The 24504-nt window shown below is 36.2% G+C and overlaps 1 protein-coding gene across 1 annotated transcript in view; it reads left to right on the top strand.

Annotated features, from left to right (window-relative positions):
* The window catches only part of LOC121905261 (CD209 antigen-like), a 51151-nt gene that overhangs the window by 14074 nt on the left and 12573 nt on the right, over positions 1-24504 (top strand). Inside the window, exons 5-7 of the mRNA XM_042423390.1 lie at positions 5185-5268; positions 6503-6577; positions 7943-8026. Coding sequence (XP_042279324.1) covers positions 5185-5268; positions 6503-6577; positions 7943-8026 — 243 coding nt within the window. The remainder of the gene's footprint in view (positions 1-5184; positions 5269-6502; positions 6578-7942; positions 8027-24504) is intronic.

Here is a 24504-nt window from a genome sequence, read left to right as displayed (position 1 = left end):
TATGAGATTAATACTGTTGGTTTTGTTAAACCTTCACTTTATTGCCCAGCCTTACTGTGTAGATCACAATTAGCGTTAACATATGAATGATTCTGAATCTGTAACATTCAATTACACAGCAGCTTCTGATACTCGTTCTTGTTTAGTATTACAAATACATTTGTACTAGATTGATTTTCCAGATGAAAAAATTGGAAATTCCTTTTTAAAGTGAATCATCTTACATCATCAGCTGCCAGATGGGTATCTGGATGTACACATCCTTGGTGGTGGCTAAGCGGCCAGTCCCCTGCAAAGATGTACATGGCAAGTTTATACCTTGGTGTCGGCATGAGGCCATCAGACATTTAAAAGGTTCCCATTCAGTCAGTATTCATTGGACTCCATCTGTGTTCCTCGTGATGGAAGAGCCTTGTTTTACCCCTGCTTTCACATAGAAAGGCTCTGATGTTGGTGCAGGTGTTGATGTTGGAGGATGGAGAGGAACTTGGGTGCTACTCCAAGTTTGGAGAGTTGTTTCCATGGCAGTGTCTGATTTATGGTGTCAAAAGCTTTAGAGAGTTCAATGAAGGTAACATGGAAATCTTTCCTCTGCTTGCGGTATTTCTCTTAAATTTGTCGTATGACAAAGATCATGTTGGTGGTACATTTGCCTTTCCTAAAGCCACATTGTGTTTCTCGAAGGGCATTTTCAGAGATGTGCTCCACCAGTCTGTTGACCATGACCTTTGCCAGCACCTTTCCAACAACTTTTCCCCTTCTATTTGTTAGATGATCACAATCTTGGCATGCTTCCACTCTTGTGGGATCATCTCAGATTGCTAAACATTTGTGATTAGAAGGTGCAGGCGGCATGTGAGGAGGTACCCCCCATGCGTTAGGGCCTCTGTTGGAATCCCATCAGGACCAGCACTTTTGTTTTTCAAGCTTCTGATGGCTAACCATACAAGCAAGGCAGTGTATTCAGGCAAGCCTTACAGCTGTGTTCATAAAATAAGAAATTAGCGTCTGCTGCAGTGAAATTGTTACATCATTCTCCTCTAAGGGACTTTCCAGCTTGCGTTACAGAGACACCATCTTTTCACAGATCCAGAAGTTTTGATCTTTACATGGTATATCATTCCAGCTGTTTTTCTTGTCATGGAGCTTTATTTCTGCACAGTCTTCAGTTTTGCCTTCATATCCGTTGGGTTCCCTGGTCTTGGAAAGAAAGATTGTGTAGAAATAAAGTATTATGATTTGGAAAAGAGCTGGAATGATGAAGGATGTCAAATTTCACACTTCTGGATTTGTCAAAAGAAAGCCTCTCTGTAGCTGTGCATCCAAACCCAGCAGGCAATATCAGGACAAAAAGATACATTTCTCAATTTCAGTTAAACTAAAGCAGTGCTGATATCACATCCACACTAACCTGACTACAACTGAAAATGTGTCTTTTTCATTTCATTTCACATGTAAACCATGTTTTCACATTTAGTCAGCTTAATGAGGACCGAGCCAGAAAAGTTATTGCTGCATAGATTCAAATATCCAGCCATAAGTTCACTGCTTTGGTTGTAGAAAATAATGGCTGTAATGTATTATCTGTAATGTGATTCAGATACATATAAACATACTTTTTAAATGTGTAAATGTCTTAAACATCAACTGGAAGTCACTCCTAGGTACTGCACTGGATACAGTTGCCCCTTTAACACCTCAAACAGTTTGAAATCTTGTCAAATCATCTCCTTGGAAAAAGAGGACATCTGTATCCTTAAAAGAACATGCAGGAAAACACAGCAGAGTTTCTGTAAAGTCCATGTCTACCACTCATAAAAGACTTACTTGCCATATAAAGTAAAAAAAATAAAAGTGGCAATAGATCAATATTTGTTAATCCCTGCCAGTTTTTATCTACCACCACTGACCTGTCATATTAATTCTCCAACTATCATCTGCTGCTGACTGTGACTCATTTTAAACTCTCATCCAGAAACTTGACTTGATCTCCACTAAAGAGTTCTAAAAGGTGATGACCAACATGCACGACTTTCTATGACAGCAACACTTACAAGAAACCCTCGTGTGGCTTTCCCTCAGCATGAGTGTATTTATACACCATGAATACATAGTGTTACGTGGTTTGCTCTGATTGCCAGAGCAGCAGTCAAAGTCCGTTATATGGAGAAGTTTATGTTGAGGAAGAATGGCAAATAAGGAAGACCAAAACTTATATTATATTATGTATTATATTATGTATTTTATCATCTTGTATCTATGTCTTGCCGCAAAACCAATTGCCCTGTGGGAACAAATAAAGGTGGAAGTTGAGACCAAACCTGTGTGGCTGCAGAAGCAGAGAAAAAAAATAGAAAAGAGGAAGCAGTTAACATCGAAAATCGTCATACATATTTATCTAACCCAAGTAGATAAAATTTGGTGCTGAGCAGCAACGTTGAAGACGGTGAAATGATGGCTGCTGCAGAGCCTGGTGAGACAGAAATCTTATAACTAAACAAACATCTTTATTCTCAGTATTAACCTTATTGGCAAATATTGTAATCATATTGTAAACATTCATCTTTTCTATTTACAATATCAAAATGTAAACATGAAATGCAAAGTTTGATAGCTAAGTGTTTGTGAGAGTTCATTTTACAATGCATAAAATAATGTATAGATTTGTTTTAATATGGTGTAATTTATTCAGTAACTGTGTTGACCTTATGTATATTTTTTTTTCTACCTTCTTGTTTTACTTGTAGTATGTGGTATACAATCTGTTTGAGTCAATTATTTGATGGTCCCTCACTTTATACACAATGACATAAAGGGGCCTGCCTATCTCCTCAGAAACTTTCAGAGCTGTAGCTCAAATCACTAAATTATGACAAATTTTCACAAACTTAATCTTTGAATTGTTGCTATAGTACTACTATTACTACTACAACTACTACTACTACTACTACTACTACTAGTACTACTACTACTTCATATCAAAGTATTTGCACCAAAGATGAGGAAGATAAAAAAGAAGATTCAGGCTATCATCAGCAATAATTTGTTATTGTATTTCTAAACCTGTTTGAACATTTCTTCATAATTTTACAAATACTTGATCAAATGTTTGAAGGCATTTGAATGTTTCCATCATTACTACATGTTCATTTTAATTAATCTCAATAAATACTAATCTCAATTCTTACTTGGAGGCACATTCATTTGAATTCATAAATCCCAAATTATTTTTTATAATTTTTTTGGAAAAAATGCCACATACTGTAGTGCAATGCGTGACTCCCACTAAAGACCGCGCTTGTGTGTCATCAAAACGGCGTTCAGAGGAGAACTTCTCCGAGGCGAACATACACAGGCAGTTGTCAAGGACACTGATGTGTGGGGGGCACATGAAGAAGGAGAAAAAGCTCCCATCAGCCTTTTTCACTGAGGACAGTTTTACATGTGGCAGTAGAAAAAGCACAGGTGTAAATAATGAAATTAACAATGGCTGAATTACATTTAGCTGCTTCAGTTTCAGGGTCCTGATATTGTGCCTGCTGGCTCACTGTCACACTGTCATGACTTACTGAGACATTGTTAATATTATTAGTAACACCTGTGGTTTTTCTGCTATGACAAGTCAAAATGTCTGTTGTGAAAGAGGCTTATATATTACATATTGCTTACAATGTATTTTATTAAAGATTAGAAGCACCTCTCAAGTAGAGTTTAGTCAACCACAGATGTGAATATGATTTATATCAGTCATGTTATTTCAAGTAATAGTTTTATATGTTGGAAATACGCTCCACCACCCAAAGTCAAAGCACAGGACTGTAACCTGCTATCACTCTCAAGTTGGTTGGTAAAACAAACTTTTATTATAGACTATGGTGTGCAATGTGAGTAGAAAAAACAATTTAAAAAATAGTACATAAATGTCATCCTTGAAGTAATCTGTCCTGTTGACAGTCATCATTTTTTCCATTCAAGGAACATTTTAATAATTCTAAACAAAATAATTAATTAAGTAAATTAAATAATTAATAATAATATTAATAATAATTAATTAAATGTAATTAATTAAAATATTTACAAGCCAAAGCACTCGGGTTTCTGCTTCACAATTGTTTACCATTGTCATGTTTAAAAGAACTCTATCGTTAGGCTGAGAGACGTAATAATTACTCTGAGTCTGTGTGATTTCTGCACCCAGGGAGAAAACTGTACAGAGTGGTTGTTGTGAGCTTTGGACTTCTGTGTCTCTTACAAGCTGCTCTCAACATTTCCCTGCGTCTTGCTCTCTGTGAGTCCTTTTGAATTGTGTTTGTACGTCCACCCTGTGTCTCCCCTGCATTGAAATTCACCATCTCATTATTATATATAAGACTGTAAAGTGTTAAGTGTATACTGTTACATATTTCTGTCCAAACATAACAGTTTCTAAAAGTTCTGTCCTGTTTGGTATTGCAGAAAAAAATGTGTTTGGCTGACATTCAGAGAGAGATACAAGTTTGTGGGCCTTTAGAATCACAAAGAAAAATAATATTAAAACTACTGTTACAACAAAGCTGTAAGATCAAGTAAGAAGGGTTTGGATCACATTTTGGGCCGTTAAGACATTAAACCAAAGTCAGAATTTTCAGCCTGTAAATCTGCTTATATATTAAATGGAAATTCAGTTTTAAAATTAAGTGTCTCTTATGTCGTGGTCATGCTGTAATTCTGTTGCAACTGATGGTAATCTCAGCAGGTGATTGGATGAACCATCTCTCTGTCATCGTCCTACCTTGCGAGGCAGCTGGATTTGCGAGATCACAAGATCACGCCAGAATCCTTATAAGGTGCTGATTGGTCTGAACCATCGGTGGTTTGGACACAAGTGCAGAACTTGAAGCCTGACAAGATGGATTCTCGTGTGATCTTGTGAATTCAGCTGCTTTTCACAGTAATTAATTCAAAGTAAAAATTAATCCCAAATCAAAATGTTCTGCTTTTAGTCTTGCAGATATAAAGTCACATATATCACCTTGGCTTTGTATGAGGGAATGGTTTATGTACAGTACAACAATATTAAACTTTACCTTTCATTAAAAGTTAAAACACAATTTCCATATTGTTTTAAAGTATATCATCTCTTTATTTATGGACACGCTTTGATGCTGTTGCGTGACAGCTTCATATTATTCTTTCTGCTCTCAGATAAGAAGACACTGGACCTTGAGGCCAGCTTTAAAACCCTCACTGAGGAGAGAGATGAGCTGAAGAAGAAGCTGACTGACTTTGGTAAGTGTGAAAATTAAACTGCACCAAGCAATCACAAAAAGTTTTGCAGTCCATTTGTCACACTTGACAACATGAGCGGCAGAGACGATTTATATGCAGCCATGTTATGTGCTGTTGTCTCAGCCGACTACTCGTGCTCTGGAAACAATGTCAGCATTATGTGTTGTGTGATGTAAAGGAAAAAAATCTGATTTGATTGATAAAAAAATCATTTGACTCAGATTTCATCATCACCTAGTGTGAAAGTGGTGTGAATCTTATTGTGAATGATTGACAACTATTTATATTATTCATATGGTAAAAATCCTAATATTGACTGTTAATGTTAAAAAAAATAAACCAATGTCATTAGTAATGATGGACTGTTGTCTATTTGTTGGGATATAGCTGATAAACAAGTGACAATAATGTACATTTGAACTGATTGATTCTCTTTAAATCTGTTATTAACTGATCATGTAATCATTGTTTATTTAGGGTGTTACATATTTGTCAAAGTTAGATGTTAAAGGACGGGTTCACAGTTTTTCAAGTCTCTCTTAAAACAACAGCCAGGAACCCAAATGAACATTGAAGCAGGTTTTGCTCGCTGTAATCATTCCTCCTGTTCATACTGACTATTAGAAGATCCCCTCCAAACGTATTTACAGTGTAAGTGATGGGGGACAAAATCCACAGTCCTCGTTTGAGCAAAGATGTATTTAAAAGTTTATCTGAAGATAATATGATGCTTCAGTCACCTGAGTTAGTCAAATGAAGCAGATATCTTCCACAGTTTCAGTCTTTTTTAATTAAAAGTTTCCCTCTTTGGGTCTCGATGGACAGTGTTTTCCTGTTCAGCTGCAGTGGAAGGATCGTAACAAAAAGAGGGAATTTTGCACTAAAAAAACAGTAACAATTGACTTGATTTGATTAATTTGTGCAGCTGTGTGCAGTTTCTAAAAGTTCTGTCCTGTTTGGTATTGCAGAAAAAAATGTGTTTGGCTGACATTCAGAGAGAGATACAAGTTTGTGGGCCTTTAGAATCACAAAGCAAAATAACCGTTAAGACATTAAACCAATGTCAGGATTTTCAGCCTGTAAATCTGCTTATATATTAAATGGAAATTCAGTTTTAAAATGAAATGTCTCCTATGTTGTGGTCATGCTGTAATTCTGTTGCAACTGATGGTAATCTCTCTGTTAATGGCCAACTTATTGCACAATTTGCATGAAAGTCTTTCTTCTCTTTCAGACGGTTTTGACAGTACCAGCTACAAAGGCCTGACTGAAGAAAGAGACACGTTGAAGAGGAACTTGAGTGACTGTGGTTAGTACAGCGATGAACTACACCAATAACAAGGACTTGTATCCAAAGTTGTATAATAATATTAGTTGTATGTAATATTTAGAAAATGCTTCATGTCAGATGAAAGCTGCCATTTAAATGTTGTCAGTGCCAGAAAGACTGGTATCATGATCCAGTGATGTACATGGGTTCAGTTTGGGACCAAGAGTTTATAAGTTCCTGAAATGTGTCACTGAGTTAGTTGCTCTTGCAACAGCCAACTGGCCATCAGTGATTCATTCATGGTTGAGCATCAATGGCATCCAATTATTGAATTAAATAAAAATTATATTATATTACAAGCTATGATGATCACGATCACTTGCTCTGACTGCTTCCTAAATGTTCCAGTCTACATATATTTTCATCAGTGTGTAGATCACTTGATCAATGATAACATAGACCTCACCTCAGTTTGTGTTCTCAGGCTACGTTGCAGTCTCTGATATTATCTTCTGTTTGGCAGCACATAAGAGTTTGTGGTTGATTGACTTTTAAAGACAGAGGTACACGTATGGGAAAGTTTATAATCAGAAACAATCAGAAAGTTTAATAGCAGTAACACAACTGATGGCTGTTTAATTAATGCAAAGCTTGTGTGATACTATACCACTGAGAAAGAAGAGGATGGAACATTAAAGCTTTTAGTTCATGCTATTAATTTTGGCCATAAAAGTAAAAATTAAACCCCAGTCAAAATGTTCTGCTTTTAGTCTTGCAGATATAAAGTCACACATATCACCTTGGCTTTGTATGAGGGAATGGTTTATGTACAGTACAACAATATTAAACCACCTATAATTAATAGATTAAAACCATAGCCTGTAAAATATATGGATGTAGCCACCGTGACATCACCCATTGGTTTCTGAAGAGCGGTTTTGAAGCTCAAAGTGGGCGGTCGAATGAAACAAGCCACCTAGCAGCTAGCAACCTGTCACTCAAAGCAGCTACGCCCTTAGTTATGCATAACTTTACGGCTTAATAAATTTAAACAGGTGAGTCATAAAAAAATTCACCCCCGTACAGTTGTCATGAAAGGGGAAGTTAGCTATAGAGACCAAAACCATTTTTTGTACCAGGCTTTAAACATGTTTATTTCTGCCGTAAAGTTGGTCATTTTAACATGGTTGTCTATGGAGATTGACTCGCTTTTAGAGCCTCAAGTGGCCATTCAAGGAACTGCAGTTTTTGGCACTTTCCCATTGGCTTCATTTTTCAGCCCCAGAGGTTGCCGCTTCAGTATAACACAATTTCCATATTGTTTTGAAGTACATCATCTCTGTACTTGTGGACATGCTTTGATGCTGTTGCATGACAGCTTCATATTACTCTTTCTGCTCTCAGATAACAAGACACTGGACTTTGAGGCCAGCTTTAAAACCCTCACTGAGGAGAGAGATGAGCTGAAGAAGAAGCTGACTGACTTTGGTAAGTGTGAAAATTAAACTGCACCAAGCAATCACAAAAAGTTTTGCAGTCCATTTGTCACACTTGACAACATGAGCAGCAGAGAAGATTGATATGCAGCCATGTTATGTGCTGTTGTCTCAGCCGACTACTCGTGCTCTGGAAACAATGTCAGCATTATGTGTTGTGTGATGTAAAGGAAAAAAATCTGATTTGATTGATAAAAAAAATCATTTGACTCAGATTTCATCATCACCTAGTGTGAAAGTGGTGTGAATCTTATTGTGAATGATTGACAACTATTTATATTATTCATATGATAAAAATCCTAATATTGACTGTTAATGTTAAAAAAAATAAACCAATGTCATTAGTAATGATGGACTGTTGTCTATTTATTGGGATATAGCTGATAAACAAATGACAATAATGTACATTTGAACTGATTGATTCTCTTCAATTCTGTTATTAACTGAGCATGTAATCATTGTTTATTTAGGGTGTTACATATTTGTCAAAGTTAGATGTTAAAGGACGGGTTCACAGTTTTTCAAGTCTCTCTTAAAACAACAGCCAGGAACCCAAATGAACATTGAAGCAGGTTTTGCTCGCTGTAATCATTCCTCCTGTTCATACTGACTATTAGAAGATCCCCTCCAAACGTGTTTACAGTGTAAGTGATGGGGACAAAATCCACAGTCCTCGTTTGAGCAAAGATGTATTTAAAAGTTTATCTGCAGATAATATGATGCTTCAGTCACCTGAGTTAGTCAAATGAAGCAGATATCTTCCACAGTTTCAGTCTTTTTTAATTAAAAGTTTCCCTCTTTGGGTCTCGATGGACACTGTTTTCCTGTTCAACTGCAGCGGAAGGATCGTAACATAAAAAGGGAATTTTGCACTAAAAAACGGTAACTTTGAAAGATTTTGACTTGATTTGACTAATTTGTGCAGCTGCAGCCTCATATCATACATTTTTAAATAAAGATCTTCATGGAAGGAGGACTGTGGATTTTGTCCCCATCGCTTACATTGAAAGTGCATTATGAAGAGATCTCTTAATTGCCCATATGAACAGGAGGAATGATTACAGCAAGAAAAACATGTTTCAATGTTCATTCTGACACCTGACTATTGTTTTAGGACAGACTTGAAAAGTTCAGAACTTATCTTTTCTTGTTATGACTCTGTAGATTTCTACTACTGTATAAAACATTTATAACACTTTGACTCCAAGCCTGCAATATATCATCTTTCTGTTCTTGCATAGATTTCTTTATTATCCCTGTTTGCATATTTTCTAATATTATAAATCAGTTTTGATACCTCAGTAGAAATGTATTTGTTAATTCTTGTTACTGGCGTATTAAAGATTTGTCCTTTTTTGTTGTTCACAGTTCATGACCAACAAGGATGGGTGTATTTCAACGGTAGTTTTTATTATATTTCTTTGGATACGAAAACCTGGAATGAGAGTAGAACTGACTGTCTGCAAAGAGGGATGGACCTAGTGGTTGTCAACAGCGAAGAAGAACAGGTCTGTGTGTGTGTGTGTGTGTGTGTGTGTGTGTGTACTAATGGATGAATCAGTGTTTATCACAGACACAGAAAGAGTGAAATATTGATTGAATGCAAGTTCATCAAGGTACAGAATGGCGGAAATTGGTTAAATATTTATTGATTATTGTATGTTTCTCTTTAAAAACAAGGCATTCATAAATCGATACCGAAAGAGGATGTGGATTGGACTGACTGACCGTGAGGGAGAGGGGACGTGGAAATGGGTGGATGGGACTCTACTGACAACAAGGTTCACACATTAATATTCATTCAAACTAAATCAATCTTTGTAGTGAAACTAAAGCCTCTTTCAAATCACAAAAGCAGCTGAGTAGACTTTAGATTTTTATAAGCTGACTACATTGTCAACAGTTTTTAGGGAAATATTTTTGATTTGTCATCGTTTTAAGTTTAACTTGGCCACATTCTGTGTGTTGCTGTTCATTAAATGTTTGATGGTTTGTGTTCTTTATTAAAACCTCATTTCCTTTGGGTTTGTTTTCAGCTTCTGGCTCTCTTGGGAGCCTAACAGTTATGAAGGACAAAATGAAGACTGTGTAGAAACAAGGTTCTACCCTGAGGAAACTGGCTGGAATGATGCAGTATGTGGAGACAGAAAGCTATGGATCTGTGAAAAGAAAATGTCTCTCTAACTCAGCTTACACACCACCATGGCATCTACTACTATATATAACTACTGTATGTTTAAGACATGAAGATAAGATTCATTTACCGCTTTCAGCTAAAGACAGCACTGAAACATGATCATTGCTAAGCTGCAGGCAAAGTGGCCTCAGATACAGATGTTCAATGTTATAATCGATTTTCTACTAGAAAAAGATATTGATAAATTTCTCCATCTCAATCAATCTGACTCTATAGATTAAAAAAGAGAATTAAAAATAATTATTTCAGATGGGAAACTAACCACCAATTTTTCAAGCCTATCTTAAAACAGTAGTCAGGTGTGTGTGTGTGTAGCTACGTTGAAACAGTTTTAACTTGCCGTCATCGTTCCTCCTGTCTGTAACGGCCCCGAGGAGATCTCTTCCTAACGTGATTTCAATGTAAGAAAATAGCGGACAAAATCCACAAAATCCTGTGTAATCTGCAGCAAGTGAGTATCTTCCAAAGTTACAATCTTTTAGTACGACATTCTTTCTTTGTGTTACTGTCCCTAAACTGCAGATTAGCAAAAGGATCAGTGGCTCATATTAACTTCAGCTGAATTTATGAATGAATTTTTACAAAGTACGAGGACGTGTGGATTTTGTCTCCCATTGCTTACACTGGAAATGTGTCAAGAAGGGATCTTTTCACAGTCAGTGTGGACAGGAGGACACTTGTTTCCATTGTGGTCCCTGATGTAAAGACAGTATTGATGCAGGAGTCCAGGTGCCATAAAATCCAGGAACCACGATCATGGCTAAAAGTGTATTAGGTCCACCTAGACCTGAAACTTATGCAGTAATACAGCAGCCCAGCAACAAATCCACCCTTCATGAAGGTTATAATGTTTAGTTTGTGTTGAAGCTGTTTTTGAGAGGTGTTGACTCAACGTCATGGTCATTTTGTAGGTTGTGTCCCTGTTGAATTGTATTGCATTATTGTGAAAAGTGTTTGTAATATTTAGTCTACCATCGTTGATACAAATGTAGAGGACAATGTGACTTTAACTTCTTTGCACTGGTTGTCGTTTTTCTTTCAAAATCCATTTAAAAATAAAAATAAAATCTTACTAATTATGTACAAGGTTGATTCAGTTTTTAACACTGTCGTCTTTCATTGTGGACTTTGTACATTCTCAGTGTGTCTGTGTCTTCTTTGGGTCTCTGGTATCTTCCCACAGTCCAGACTCCAGGTTAAGCTCAAAGGGTGACTGAATTTTTGCTGGTGCTTGCTATCTCATAATCTACCTTCTATTGCTTTTATCTATTTTTAATCTGTTGATACAGATCCAGTTTTATTTCTATGTGTCTAAACATTGTTGTGTTCACTCCTTTTATGTGGTACTTATTATATTTATTATATAATATATATATAATATAACACTTATTATACTTATTATATTATATGTAATATTATTATTTCCAAAGCTTGTCAAATGTACTAATTTCTGTTAACATTACAGCCTCTATGATCATTTTAGCCTTGTATTCCTCTTTATATGAATAAATACTTTTCCTACATGTGTTTTAAACAACAACATCTTCTAACCTGAGTGTCCTCAGACTTCTGAGTGATCACCATCAGTTATTGATATGTTAAAAAGGATCTTGATTGATATTGACAAATGCCACCAAAACATTTTTTAAAGAGATGAAATACAAGCAGATTATAACAGAATCCAACAGTACATACTGAGTGTAAGGAGGAAGACGCGCCATCAATACCAAATGTACCAAACTGTATATTTAAAGGTCTTTTAAAAGAAGCAGGTTTACTGAGTCATCTGGATAACTTTGTTGAGTAAAACACCAGCAAAACTGAAACATGGACTCATGTAAAAAAACGGGTTTGTTCAAAGGACGACTCCAAGTTATCCTGATAACTTAGTAAACTTGAATCATGCACTAATAAATACACAGATGTGAACTATTTATTTCCCTGTAAAGTAAAGTGTGCATTATGTATGCTTTATTAATGTTAACTATCGATTACTCGTCAGGAGCATGTGGTTTATTATTCACAAATAATAAACAAACTTATCTATGATTAATAGGTTGATGCTGTAGTTAGTTATAATTAATTTAGTAGGAATGACAGTGAATTACTGTGTAACCAACACAGTCGTAATGTACTGAAAAGAAAAACAATAATCTAAAGGACATTAAGTCAGCTGAGATTATATACAACAAAGATGATGGAGTGCCTGGTATCCTGGAGGTTTAGGTACATACAATCATTTGCTGTAACCACAGTGTCCCTGGTTCAGTTCCAGCCGGGGACTTAAGTTGCATTTCATACCCCTCTGTCTCTCCCCATGTTTCCTGTCTGTCTCTTTCTCTGTCCAAAAAAGGCAAAATAACAGAAAAGAGTTCATGCTGAAAATGTACATTTTTATATTTTTTGGGCTTGTAAACGTATTTGTTGTCCAGGGGGCTACAGATATCATCTCAGCTTTCCGATTTGGACCTCTGAGTTGTCAGGACTATCAGTACAATTTCATACAAAGTGTTTCATTCAACAATATCAAAGTACAATCCAAAGTACAGAGTAAATTGTATAATTATACTTACTAATTTGAACTGATTATAAATTGCATGGCACAATCTGGCTGTGAAAAAAAACAAGTTAAAATTGACATCACACACTTTATTATACGTTAAGATATAAAATGTCTTGATTTGTATAATAATAATAAAATATAAAAAATAAAAAAAATAATGGCCACTTGAACTGCTATTTTAAAATTCAGTAAAGGCATCTGCCAATTTGGATGAACTTTTCAATGAGTCCAACTTTTTACATTTCCATTATTAGATAAATCCCGTTGCTAACGTGTTGCTAATATAAACATGTCCATGTTAATTCTATACTTTAATGCAAATGTTTCTCTTGTAATACCTTTTTAAAATATACAAATATCTTATACAAGTGTTAAAAATTGGACCAAAGCAGCTGTTGTCAAAGAATTCCAGAAAAGTATTAAAAAATGTGTCTTGTTATGTTTTATGTCCTGACATTTTGTTTGCTGCTAAGTTTCCAAAGGTTAAATGATGTCGGTGTGGGTTTTCTCTCCCCTGGTACACTGACATTTCCAAGATGGTAACCTGAGACAACCTCAGTGTTCAACTACAGTAATAAACTGAAATGTGTAAATCTTTTTGCTCTCTCTCAGACACTACTGAAGATGAAACATCAGATACTGAGGCCATTTTAAAAAATGTGACGAAAGAAAGAGACGAGCTGAAGAGAAAGCTGACTATCTTTAGTAAGTATGAGGATGAAACTAAACACACCTGTAATAAATATTAAATATTATTGAAACGGAAACTTATACCCTTATGTAATTATCTTAAGTTATTATCTTATACTGCCTTTATAGCCAAAAGCACATTGCAAGACTTTGTCTCTCTGCTTCCTGTGTGAAAATGTTCCTAACAGGTAGCATCAAACGTGAGCTGTGGGACTCCATCACTATAACTTTATTTCTCATTAGACAGAGGCAGAGAGGGAAAGTCCAGGGAGGAAAGGCAGATAAGGATTCGACTTTTAAATCTTAATTCTCAGAAGACCCAGAGAAACTCCCTAGACACATTATGAATTAATTCAAAGAAACCTATTAGGGTGACAAATATGGGATGTTTGTGGCGCACGCAGCTGTATGTACAAATACTGACACTGAACTTTTACAGTATCTCTTCAGCCTAGTAAACTAGGGGAGCTGCATTTGCAAATGTGAACTAATTATCACAATAAAACTCTGAAAGACAGCTTGCTCTCTGTGAATTCATCTTTAAATTTCCACAATAATTATTATCTGTTTTTGCTTTGGTTTCATAGATGTACAAATTCCATTAGTATTGGGACTGACTTAAGCAGATTGAGTATTGGCCGTCTACTATAGCTAAAAACCTGTATGTAAGTGTAAAAACAACAAGTTGTGGTTTTACAGTGAGTTAATTGCTGGACTGTTTCTTGGCCAGTGTCAGCAGAGAGAGAGATAAGGAAGTGTTGGCTTCTGCTGTGATAACATCTAGTAGGTGAAAGGCAGCTTCCATGTAAGAAGAAATTCAGCACATTTATTTACTCTGATTATAGGTGTGTACATAGCTAGCAACCACATCCTGTACAACAGTGTTGTTAAAAACAGAAAGTTTCCATGTTTGAAAGTACAAGCTTTCATTCCCTTATGTTGAAATATTCAATATAAGGTAATGAAAGAAACTTATCAAGGCCAGAGCCACCTGAACCTCTTACCCTGCGGAGATGACAACATGCACAGCACCAGAGGTTCTGTGTAGGAGTTTGACACTGCAGGTCTTTGTTTTATTTTGTTCTTCTCACTCTTTGTTGTGTGATTGCTGGAAACAATCAAACATTAAAATTTAGTCTATGGGACGAACCATCCAACTACGTTGGAACTATTGTCACTTTGACACTCAACTGCTTGGACGTCCCTTATCGTACAGACGCCATTCAAACTGTAAAATGTTCACAAAACTTTGAACTTTCAAAGTCATCAGATTGTTTAGTGATATCTTTTGTAGTTTTTCAGCAATTTAAGCCCAAAGTCAGGGGTTTTGAAGACTTTTTCAGGTCTCACCAGTGTGACATCTGATCAGGCACAGATATTTTTAGACCAGAAATGTTTTTCTAAACTGCTGTCACTTCCACAATTTTAACTCCTCAAGCACATATCTTGCCTCAGTATGTTGCCACAAGCCTCCTCTCTCTCAAAATGTAAATACATTTCACATAGGACTTATAGTTTTTGAGATCTGAACCTTAATTGATAGAGAGTCCCTGTCATGTTCTCATTGACTGCAATACAGTCTGTAGGATGTGTGTCTCCTCTCACTCCAGTTTCTTAAACTTACAGACTCTCTCTTCCTTCAAACGCATTTTACACATATCATTCATTCTCATGTTAAACTAGCAATTGAAAGACTAAATAGCAGAATCTGGCCTGGTATTGCTTGTATGTTAGCTCAGTGCATAGCATGTCTGGCTTAAAAATGTGAAGGTGTAGGTTCAATTCTACCCATTGCTGATTTTAATCTTGCTAGATTTTTCAATAGTGTTCAGCTTCCAGTTATGTAATCTAAATTCGCTTTCAGCAATGGCACGCAATTTCTACAGAAATTGCATTTTCTAGTTGTTGTTTTTTCTAAACTGCTGTCACTTCCACAATTGTAACTCCTCAAGCACATATCTTGCCTCAGTATGTTGCCACAAGCCTCCTCTCTCTCAAAATTTAAATACATTTCACATAGGACTTGAGATCTGAACCTTAATTGATAGAGAGTCCCTGTCATGTCCTCATTGACTGCAATACAGTCTGTAGGATGTGTGTCTCCTCTCACTCCAGTTTCTTAAACTTACAGACTCTCTCTTCCTTCAAACACATTTTACACATATCATTCATTCTCATGTTAAACTAGTCTTGCTTTCACTAATGATGTACAAATCTCTGGGCTTCGAGCTCTGGTTTGAGACAAATACATTTTCCTCATCAAAATGGAGATTTTTTCCTTTTGTTTTTGTCAATGTCTGTTGGTTCAGTGGTTTAGAACACTGCTCTCATGATCAGCAGTACCTTAGATGACAAGGTTGTGTCTTCGATACCTACTCACTGCTGTGCTCCTCATAATATTGCTCTCATGTACAAAGTTGCCTCACATCTTTATCCTGTACCATAATTCAGTTCCACTCTAGCTCACCTTAGCATTATTACCTAAAATGTGGATTGATATACTTGTTAAAGACAACTTTTCCTGTGCTACATAGCATGTCTGAGTAGTCTAGTAGTTTGAGCTCATGTCATTTCCGAATTCCTTTTAGATCCAAAGGTTGTGAGTTCGAGCCCCGCTTAGGGCAGAACTCAGTAGAGCTGAAGGATTAAGGAGTTCAGGTGATGTCAATCTGCTTAATGAGCTGAGCTCAACTGCTTTTTTGTCAATTTCATGCAATTGACGGACTAAATAACAGAATCTGGCCTGGTATTGCTGTATGACATGTTAGCTCAGTGCATAGCATGTCTGGCTTGAAGGTGTAGGTTCAATTCTACCCATTGCTGATTTTAATCTTGCTAGATTTTTCAATAGTGTTCAGCTTCCAGTTATGCAATCTAAATTCGCTTTCAGCAATCACACGCAATTTCTACAGAAATTGCATTTTCTAGTTGTTTTTTTCTGAACAGCTATCACTTCCACAATTGTAACTCCTCCAGCACATATCTTGCCTCAGTATGTTACCACAAGCCTCCTCTCTCTCAAAATGTAAATACATTTCACATAGGACTTATAGTTTTTGAGATCTGAACCTTAATTGATAGAGAGTCCCTGTCATGTTCTCATTGACTGCAATACAGTCTGCAGGATGTGTGTCTCCTCTCACTCCAGTTTCTTAAACTTACAGACTCTCTCTTCCTTCAAATACATTTTACACATATCATTCATTCTCATGTTAAACTAGCAATTGACAGACTAAATAGCAGAATCTGGCCTGGTATTGCTGTATGACATGTTAGCTCAGTGCATAGCATGTCTGGCTTAAAACATGTTTTTCAGCAATTTAAGCCCAAAGTCAGGGGTTTTGAAGACTTTTTCAGGTCTCACCAGTGTGACATCTGATCAGGCACAGATATTTTTAGACCAGAAATGTTTTTCTAAACTGCTGTCACTTCCACAATTTTAACTCCTCAAGCACATATCTTGCCTCAGTATGTTGCCACAAGCCTCCTCTCTCTCAAAATGTAAATACATTTCACATAGGACTTATAGTTTTTGAGATCTGAACCTTAATTTACAAAGAGTCCCTGTCATGTTCTCATTGACTGCAATACAGTCTGCAGGATGTGTGTCTCCTCCCACTCCAGTTTCTTAAACTTACAGACTCTCTCTTCCTTCAAACACATTTTACACATATCATTCATTCTCATGTTAAACTAGCAATTGACAGGCTAAATAGCAGAATCTGGCCTGGTATTGCTTGTATGTTAGCTTAATGCATAGCATGTCTGGCTTAAAAATGTGAAGGTGTAGGTTCAATTCTACCCATTGCTGATTTTAATCTTGCTAGATTTTTCAATAGTGTTCAGCTTCCAGTTATGTAATCTAAATTCGCTTTCAGCAATGGCACGCAATTTCTACAGAAATTGCATTTTCTAGTTGTTTTTTTTCTGAACAGCTGTCACTTCCACAATTGTAACTCCTCAAGCACATATCTTGCCTCAGTATGTTGCCACAAGCCTCCTCTCTCTCAAAATGTAAATACATTTCACATAGGACTTATAGTTTTTGAGATCTGAACCTTAATTGATAGAGAGTCCCTGTCATGTTCTCATTGACTGCAATACAGTCTGTAGGATGTGTGTCTCCTCTCACTGCAGTTTCTTAAACTTACAGACTCTCTCTTCCTTCAAACACATTTTACACATATCATTCATTCTCATGTTAAACTAGCAATTGACAGACTAAATAGCAGAATCTGGCCTGGTATTGCTGTATGACATGTTAGCTCAGTGCATAGCATGTCTGGCTTAAAAATGTGAAGGTGTAGGTTCAATTCTACCCATTGCTGATTTTAATCTTGCTAGATTTTTCAACAGTGTTCAGCTTCCAGTTATGTAATCTAAATTCGCTTTCAGCAATCGCACGCAATTTCTACAGAAATTGCATTTTCTAGTTGTTTTTTTTCTGAACAGCTGTCACTTCCACAATTGTAACTCCTCAAGCACATATCTTGCCTCAGTATGTTACCACAAGCCTCCTCTCTCTCAAAATGTAAATACATTTCACATAGGACTTATAGTTTTTGAGATCTGAACCTTAATTGATAGAGAGTCCCTGTCATGTTCTCATTGACTGCAATACAGTCTGCAGGATGTGTGTCTCCTCTCACTCCAGTTTATTAAACTTACAGACTCTCTCTTCCTTCAAACACATTTTACACATATCATTCATTCTCATGTTAAACTAGCAATTGACAGACTAAATAGCAGAATCTGGCCTGGTATTGCTGTATGACATGTTAGCTCAGTGCATAGCATGTCTGGCTTAAAACATGTTTTTCAGCAATTTAAGCCCAAAGTCAGGGGTTTTGAAGACTTTTTCAGGTCTCACCAGTGTGACATGTGATCAGGCACAGATATTTTTAGACCAGAAATGTTTTTCTAAACTGCTGTCACTTCCACAATTTTAACTCCTCAAGCACATATCTTGCCTCAGTATGTTGCCACAAGCCTCCTCTCTCTCAAAATGTAAATACATTTCACATAGGACTTATAGTTTTTGAGATCTGAACCTTAATTTACAAAGAGTCCCTGTCATGTTCTCATTGACTGCAATACAGTCTGCAGGATGTGTGTCTCCTCCCACTCCAGTTTCTTAAACTTACAGACTCTCTCTTCCTTCAAACACATTTTACACATATCATTCATTCTCATGTTAAACTAGCAATTGACAGGCTAAATAGCAGAATCTGGCCTGGTATTGCTTGTATGTTAGCTTAATGCATAGCATGTCTGGCTTAAAAATGTGAAGGTGTAGGTTCAATTCTACCCATTGCTGATTTTAATCTTGCTAGATTTTTCAATAGTGTTCAGCTTCCAGTTATGTAATCTAAATTCGCTTTCAGCAATGGCACGCAATTTCTACAGAAATTGCATTTTCTAGTTGTTTTTTTTCTGAACAGCTGTCACTTCCACAATTGTAACTCCTCAAGCACATATCTTGCCTCAGTATGTTACCACAAGCCTCCTCTCTCTCAAAATGTAAATACATTTCACATAGGACTTATAGTTTTTGAGATCTGAACCTTAATTGATAGAGAGTCCCTGTCATGTTCTCATTGACTGCAATACAGTCTGCAGGATGTGTGTCTCCTCCCACTCCAGTTTCTTAAACTTACAGACTCTCTCTTCCTTCAAACACATTTTACACATATCATTCATTCTCATGTTAAACTAGCAATTGACAGACTAAATAGCAGAATCTGGCCTGGTATTGCTTGTATGTTAGCTTAATGCATAGCATGTCTGGCTTAAAAATGTGAAGGTGTAGGTTCAATTCTACCCATTGCTGATTTTAATCATGCTAGATTTTTCAATAGTGTTCAGCTTCCAGTTATGCAATCTAAATTCGCTTTCAGCAATCACATGCAATTTCTACAGAAATTGCATTTTCTAGTTAATTAATGATGTTAATTAATAAATATATAATAATAATGTTATTCTTTAACAGCTGATTATTATGAGCAACATTATCAACAAGGATGGGTTTATTTCAACCAAAGTTTCTATTTAATTTCTAAATGGGAGAAATCCTGGCAAGACAGCAGAAATGACTGTCTGCAAAGCGGCGCAGACCTGCTGATTATCAACAGCAAAGACAAGCAGGTTTGTGTGTGTGTGTCTGTATCTATGTATGTGTATGAATCTGTGTGTGATAGACAGAAAAATGGAATAAAGATATAAATGTGAGGTAACTGAGGTGCAGAAGCGCAGTTACTGTATATTTCATTTATGTTGATTACAGTTTCTCTCTCTTTCTGTTAACAAGGAATTTATATGTCATTTCCGAAAGCACATCTGGATTGGACTGACTGACAGAGAGACAGAGGGGACATGGAAATGGGTGGACGGGTCTCCACTGACCACAAGGTTCACACATTGTTTCATAATCACTCTCTTTGCTGAAAGTTTTGTTTTAGGTTACTTTTATAGGTTTTAAAGTACCTGACTTGACCTGAGGTTGTTGTGCTAGCTGAAGAAATCAGTCTAATAAATCTGCTTCGATGTCAAAAAGAGACATTTTCATTTTGAACTCATAGCCGTTTTAAAGTTTCACTTGGTCAATTTGAATTACTGGGTTATGACGTCTATGAAAATCTTACTCTTTGTTTTTGGGTTTCAGCTACTGGGACGCTCATGAGCTGAACAGTCATCAAGGCACAGATGAAGACTGCGGAGAAATAAAGTTCTTCAATGAGAAAAAAAGTTGGAATGATAAACCGTGTGAAGCTCAAAATTTCTGGATCTGTGAAAAAACAGCGACTCTCTAACTCAACAACCAAAAACTGAATATAAACCATCACGAGTCTCCCACTGAAACATTAGTTGTGGCCAAGCTGCTGGTAAAGTGGCTCATTAACATGCGCACAGAAATAGACAAGAATACACAAACGCACACACATATTAATTTACAACTAAAAGAAAAGACTGTGTGATATTATAGATGCTCTGATTAAGTGCCTGCAGGTTGTCATCATAATAATGCATATTTTTAACATATAAATGTATCCATTAATTAAAGCCACTGAGTGTGGCTTTATAATTATTTGTTTATAATATAGTGCCTTCTTTATTTTTGACATGGTAGGTCCAAAAGGGGCTGTGCCACACATGGGATAATATTGAAATACAGTCAAAATACATGGAATGAAAAACCTTAACAAACAGCCCAGTTTCAGTGAAAATTGCTTTTTTTTTAAAGGAAAATAACAGTAACAGTGTTGTGTGTGTCTGTACTGGGACCCAAAGAGCAGTTTGCGTGCTGAAGTGTTGCAGGAGAGACACAACTGATCATATAAGTCTATGTTGTTTTTACTGATTTGCTTCATCAAAAGAAAATGCTCATATTTGTTTGCAGATAATGGTGAATTCATTATTTTATGACTCAGAGGCTCTTATAATATTATACCATTGATACTACATTTATAATGTTATAGCAGTGCATGTACAGTATGCGATGACAATTCAAGTCTGGACTCTGGAGATTATGAGAGACTGGTCTGATTTACTTAAAAAGAAGTGAACTGTTGTTTTTAACCAAGGTGGCATGAACATGGTTTTATTTTATTAATCATGTAATGGATATATCACATCTAACACCACTGAACAATGTAAGAAAAGTTTTAATTCCTCCACATGTTTATTGTCAGTTCGTAACAATTGCTTCATGTTACCTTAAAAAAAGGCATGAATTTGTGTGAATTTAAGTATTGTATATTATTTACTGGTTGCTTTTTGCTGGCTAAGCCGTTTGATTAAAATATTTCCTGTTATGCTGTTTACACAAGTAGGGACAGAACCTTAAGGAGGCCTGTGATTATAGTTTAATGCAGAGAAATTCATGTTATTTGCAGTGTGATGTTTATCTGTCATAAATGACAAAAAATATATAATTTTCCAACATTGTGTCAAATTTTGCTTAAATAAAAAAATACAATATGCATTTTGGATGCTCCATGTGTTGTTTTTTTAGCACCACTATCAGGTCAAATTGTTGTCCTCTAAAAAGCTCCCTGGTGACAAAGACATCAACAAGCCAAAATTTGACACCAGAAAAACAACAGCATTGGTCTCCCAACACTGAAGAGTTTTCTTGTTGTGACCTCTTGTGGTTGTGTGACTGATGAGGTAGAAAACGTATGACATGCCAGAAAAAAAAGAGATGGGCATACTAAGTGTGGGGTTTTACGTGTCATTTGAGAACATGAAGGCAATTTTTTTGTAATCTAAACTATGACCACAGTCTTTCCCAATTTCAAACAACTCCAAAGCCTCCACACCCACGTCATTCATCCATACATCCATTTTCTTTACCGCTTATCCTCTAAAGGGCTACAGGGGAGCTGGAGCTAATCTTAGCTGACACTGGGCGAGAGGTGGGATACAGCCTGGACAGGTTGCCAGTCACAGGGCTAACATACAGTATAGAGACAGACGACCGTTCACACTGACATTCACATCTACAGGCAATTTAGAGTCACCAATTAACCTAACCTGCATGTTTTTAGTCTGTGGGGAGAAGCACAGCCACATGTTATGCCTTTTCTTTAGGTGTAGAAATGTTATTATCAGTGAACAACCCCCAAAACGTCAAGTAACAGGTTATTACTGGGATTAGTGACTGTGATGTAATTACAAAAATTTGCTTCTCAACTACTGCTTAGAGGCAGCAAGATTAGAAGTGAGTTGAATTTATGAACGAATGTTTCCTCATGTGCTGCAGTATCTGGCCTTCCTGCTGCTGGTGTAGTTACAAGAAATGTAAAAAATTTTGCAATGCTGACACAGGTTACCTTACTAGACTTTAGTTAATATCGGTGTAATAATAACAATTTTTAACATCACGTTATTTGTCCCTACTAGCAGTGTGATTAAAGCTCTGGACAACAATTTTGAGACAAGTCCTTGAACATTATGTTTGTTTTTTTTACATTTGTGTATTCTATCTATGCATCTGCATTTAATATGTTTAATCTTTCAATCTTCCTTAAATCTTTTTAATGGTTTCTGTGTTTTTGAATAACAGCAGGTTTTGTTTTATATTCAGTAACTTTTGAACATTTATTATTTCTGGACTGACTGTTTAGTGTTCAACATCACAACTTGTTATGAATAAATTGTACACATTTTAATGACAAGGCTGGATTTGATTTTGTATTCAAATGAACAGGACCAACTTACACACAACAGAGCTCTTCTGATATGTTGAATAAACCTATACAAGTAGCCTAGAACAATATTACAACAGACATGATTTACAAGAAAAAAGAAACTGAAGTATAGAAAACATTTTTATCCACTTCACTAAAATTTGTGGCGGAAAAGTGTGTTTACAAGACAGATAGCAAAGTCAAAATGAAAAGGTGTGAATGATGATAAGTTTCTAAAAGATAAGGAAGGGAAGCGTGCTGCTGCGTAAGCAGATTAATGACAGAAATGGAAAAGAGGAAGCGTGTTCTCAAAAAACACCATAACTTACACAGGTGACACACTGCACTATATCTTAAATGATAGGTCCACAATTTTTTCCCCCCGATTTTAATGAGGAAAAGAAAGAAAATGCATACATGTGAAACATATGTGCTTAGTCTCACATATATTAAAATCATATATGTTTTCATATATACAAGCATACACAGAGAAGCTACTATTTTTTTTATGATGGAAATTAATGATTATGTTTATCAATTTTTACTAAAGTTTACCACCCAAAACTGATGAAACATGTACTTACAATGGTATATAGAGGCTTAAAAACACCTCACCAGAGGAGGAAAATTATTCAAAACTAATTTTAGAGGCCGTTGTTTGGTGTTGAATTGACTTGCATGGCTTCAAGTTTGTTTTTTGTGATCAAATCATGAGACAAACTCAAATGATCATGTAGCGTGTGTCGAAACAGGAATGATGAAGCTGAGGAATGTTTGCCTCGCTCGAGCGTGAGGCTCATCTATCTTGCAGGTACACAAGGATCTGCACTGGTTACAGCTGGAGAAGCAGTCAATGTGTCTAGTATCACAACATTGTTGAGTTGAGAAAGAAAAAACTTACTGAAAAAAGAGGAGGAACAATAAGATTGTTGTTTTGTAAGGACAAAACATAAAAGAGGAATCAGACCACAGATCAGCACCATTAAATAAGACAACATTACTAACACCTTCATCAACAGGAAAAATATGGCAACGGTTTTCCATGAAGAGGAATCTGAGATGACTGATATATGAAAACCTCCATGATGATTCAGTCTGGAGTGTTGCATTGAAGAGTCGCTCTGATGAAGACAGTAGAGTGTCTGCTGCAGTGACTGCTAAGAAATCAGTTCACATAATTACAGTTCAATAATTTTCAAGATCAGTTTTAAACATTAAAGCAAGATGGACTACAATGTCAATATTAATGTGGTACACTAAATTGCAAGCTTTTTGGTCACGTAACTTTATTCAAAAATTGTGCCGACCATTTGTCATGTTTTGTCACATGTATCCTGTGATACCATCTTGTTTTATTGGTTTTAGTTTTAGGTCACCATTAGACCACTTGTTGAAGTCAACAAATGTGGCTCACTTTTATTAGTACACTACAGTATGTACACAAGATTTACAATAGACTAGCCTGGATGACTTATCCTCAGCGACATTTAGACTTGCTGTTCAAATCATCAAAGTTTTAGTAACTATTTAAGGAACCAGTACCACTTTTTGCTGGGACAGACAAAATTTGTACATTTTGATTGGTGAGAAGGTAGATTTGTGCTTTGAAGAAGATAAAAATAAAAAGGGAACAAATAACCCGTCTGCAACATTTTCCATTATATTTGTAAGAATGTGTGAAAGTTTACTTTTGTGTTTGATATGAGTGTGAGTGTGTGTGTGTGTGTGTGTGTGTGTGTGTGTGTGTGTGTGTGTGTGTGTGTGTGTGTGTGTGTGTGTGTGTGTGTGTGTGTGTGTGTGTGTGTGTGTTGGTGGGTCGGTGGGCGGTTTCT

Source organism: Thunnus maccoyii, chromosome 2 (genome assembly GCF_910596095.1).
Source record: "Thunnus maccoyii chromosome 2, fThuMac1.1, whole genome shotgun sequence".
Classification (NCBI taxonomy): Eukaryota; Metazoa; Chordata; class Actinopteri; order Scombriformes; family Scombridae; genus Thunnus; species Thunnus maccoyii.
This window is presented reverse-complemented; position numbering and strand designations above follow the sequence as displayed.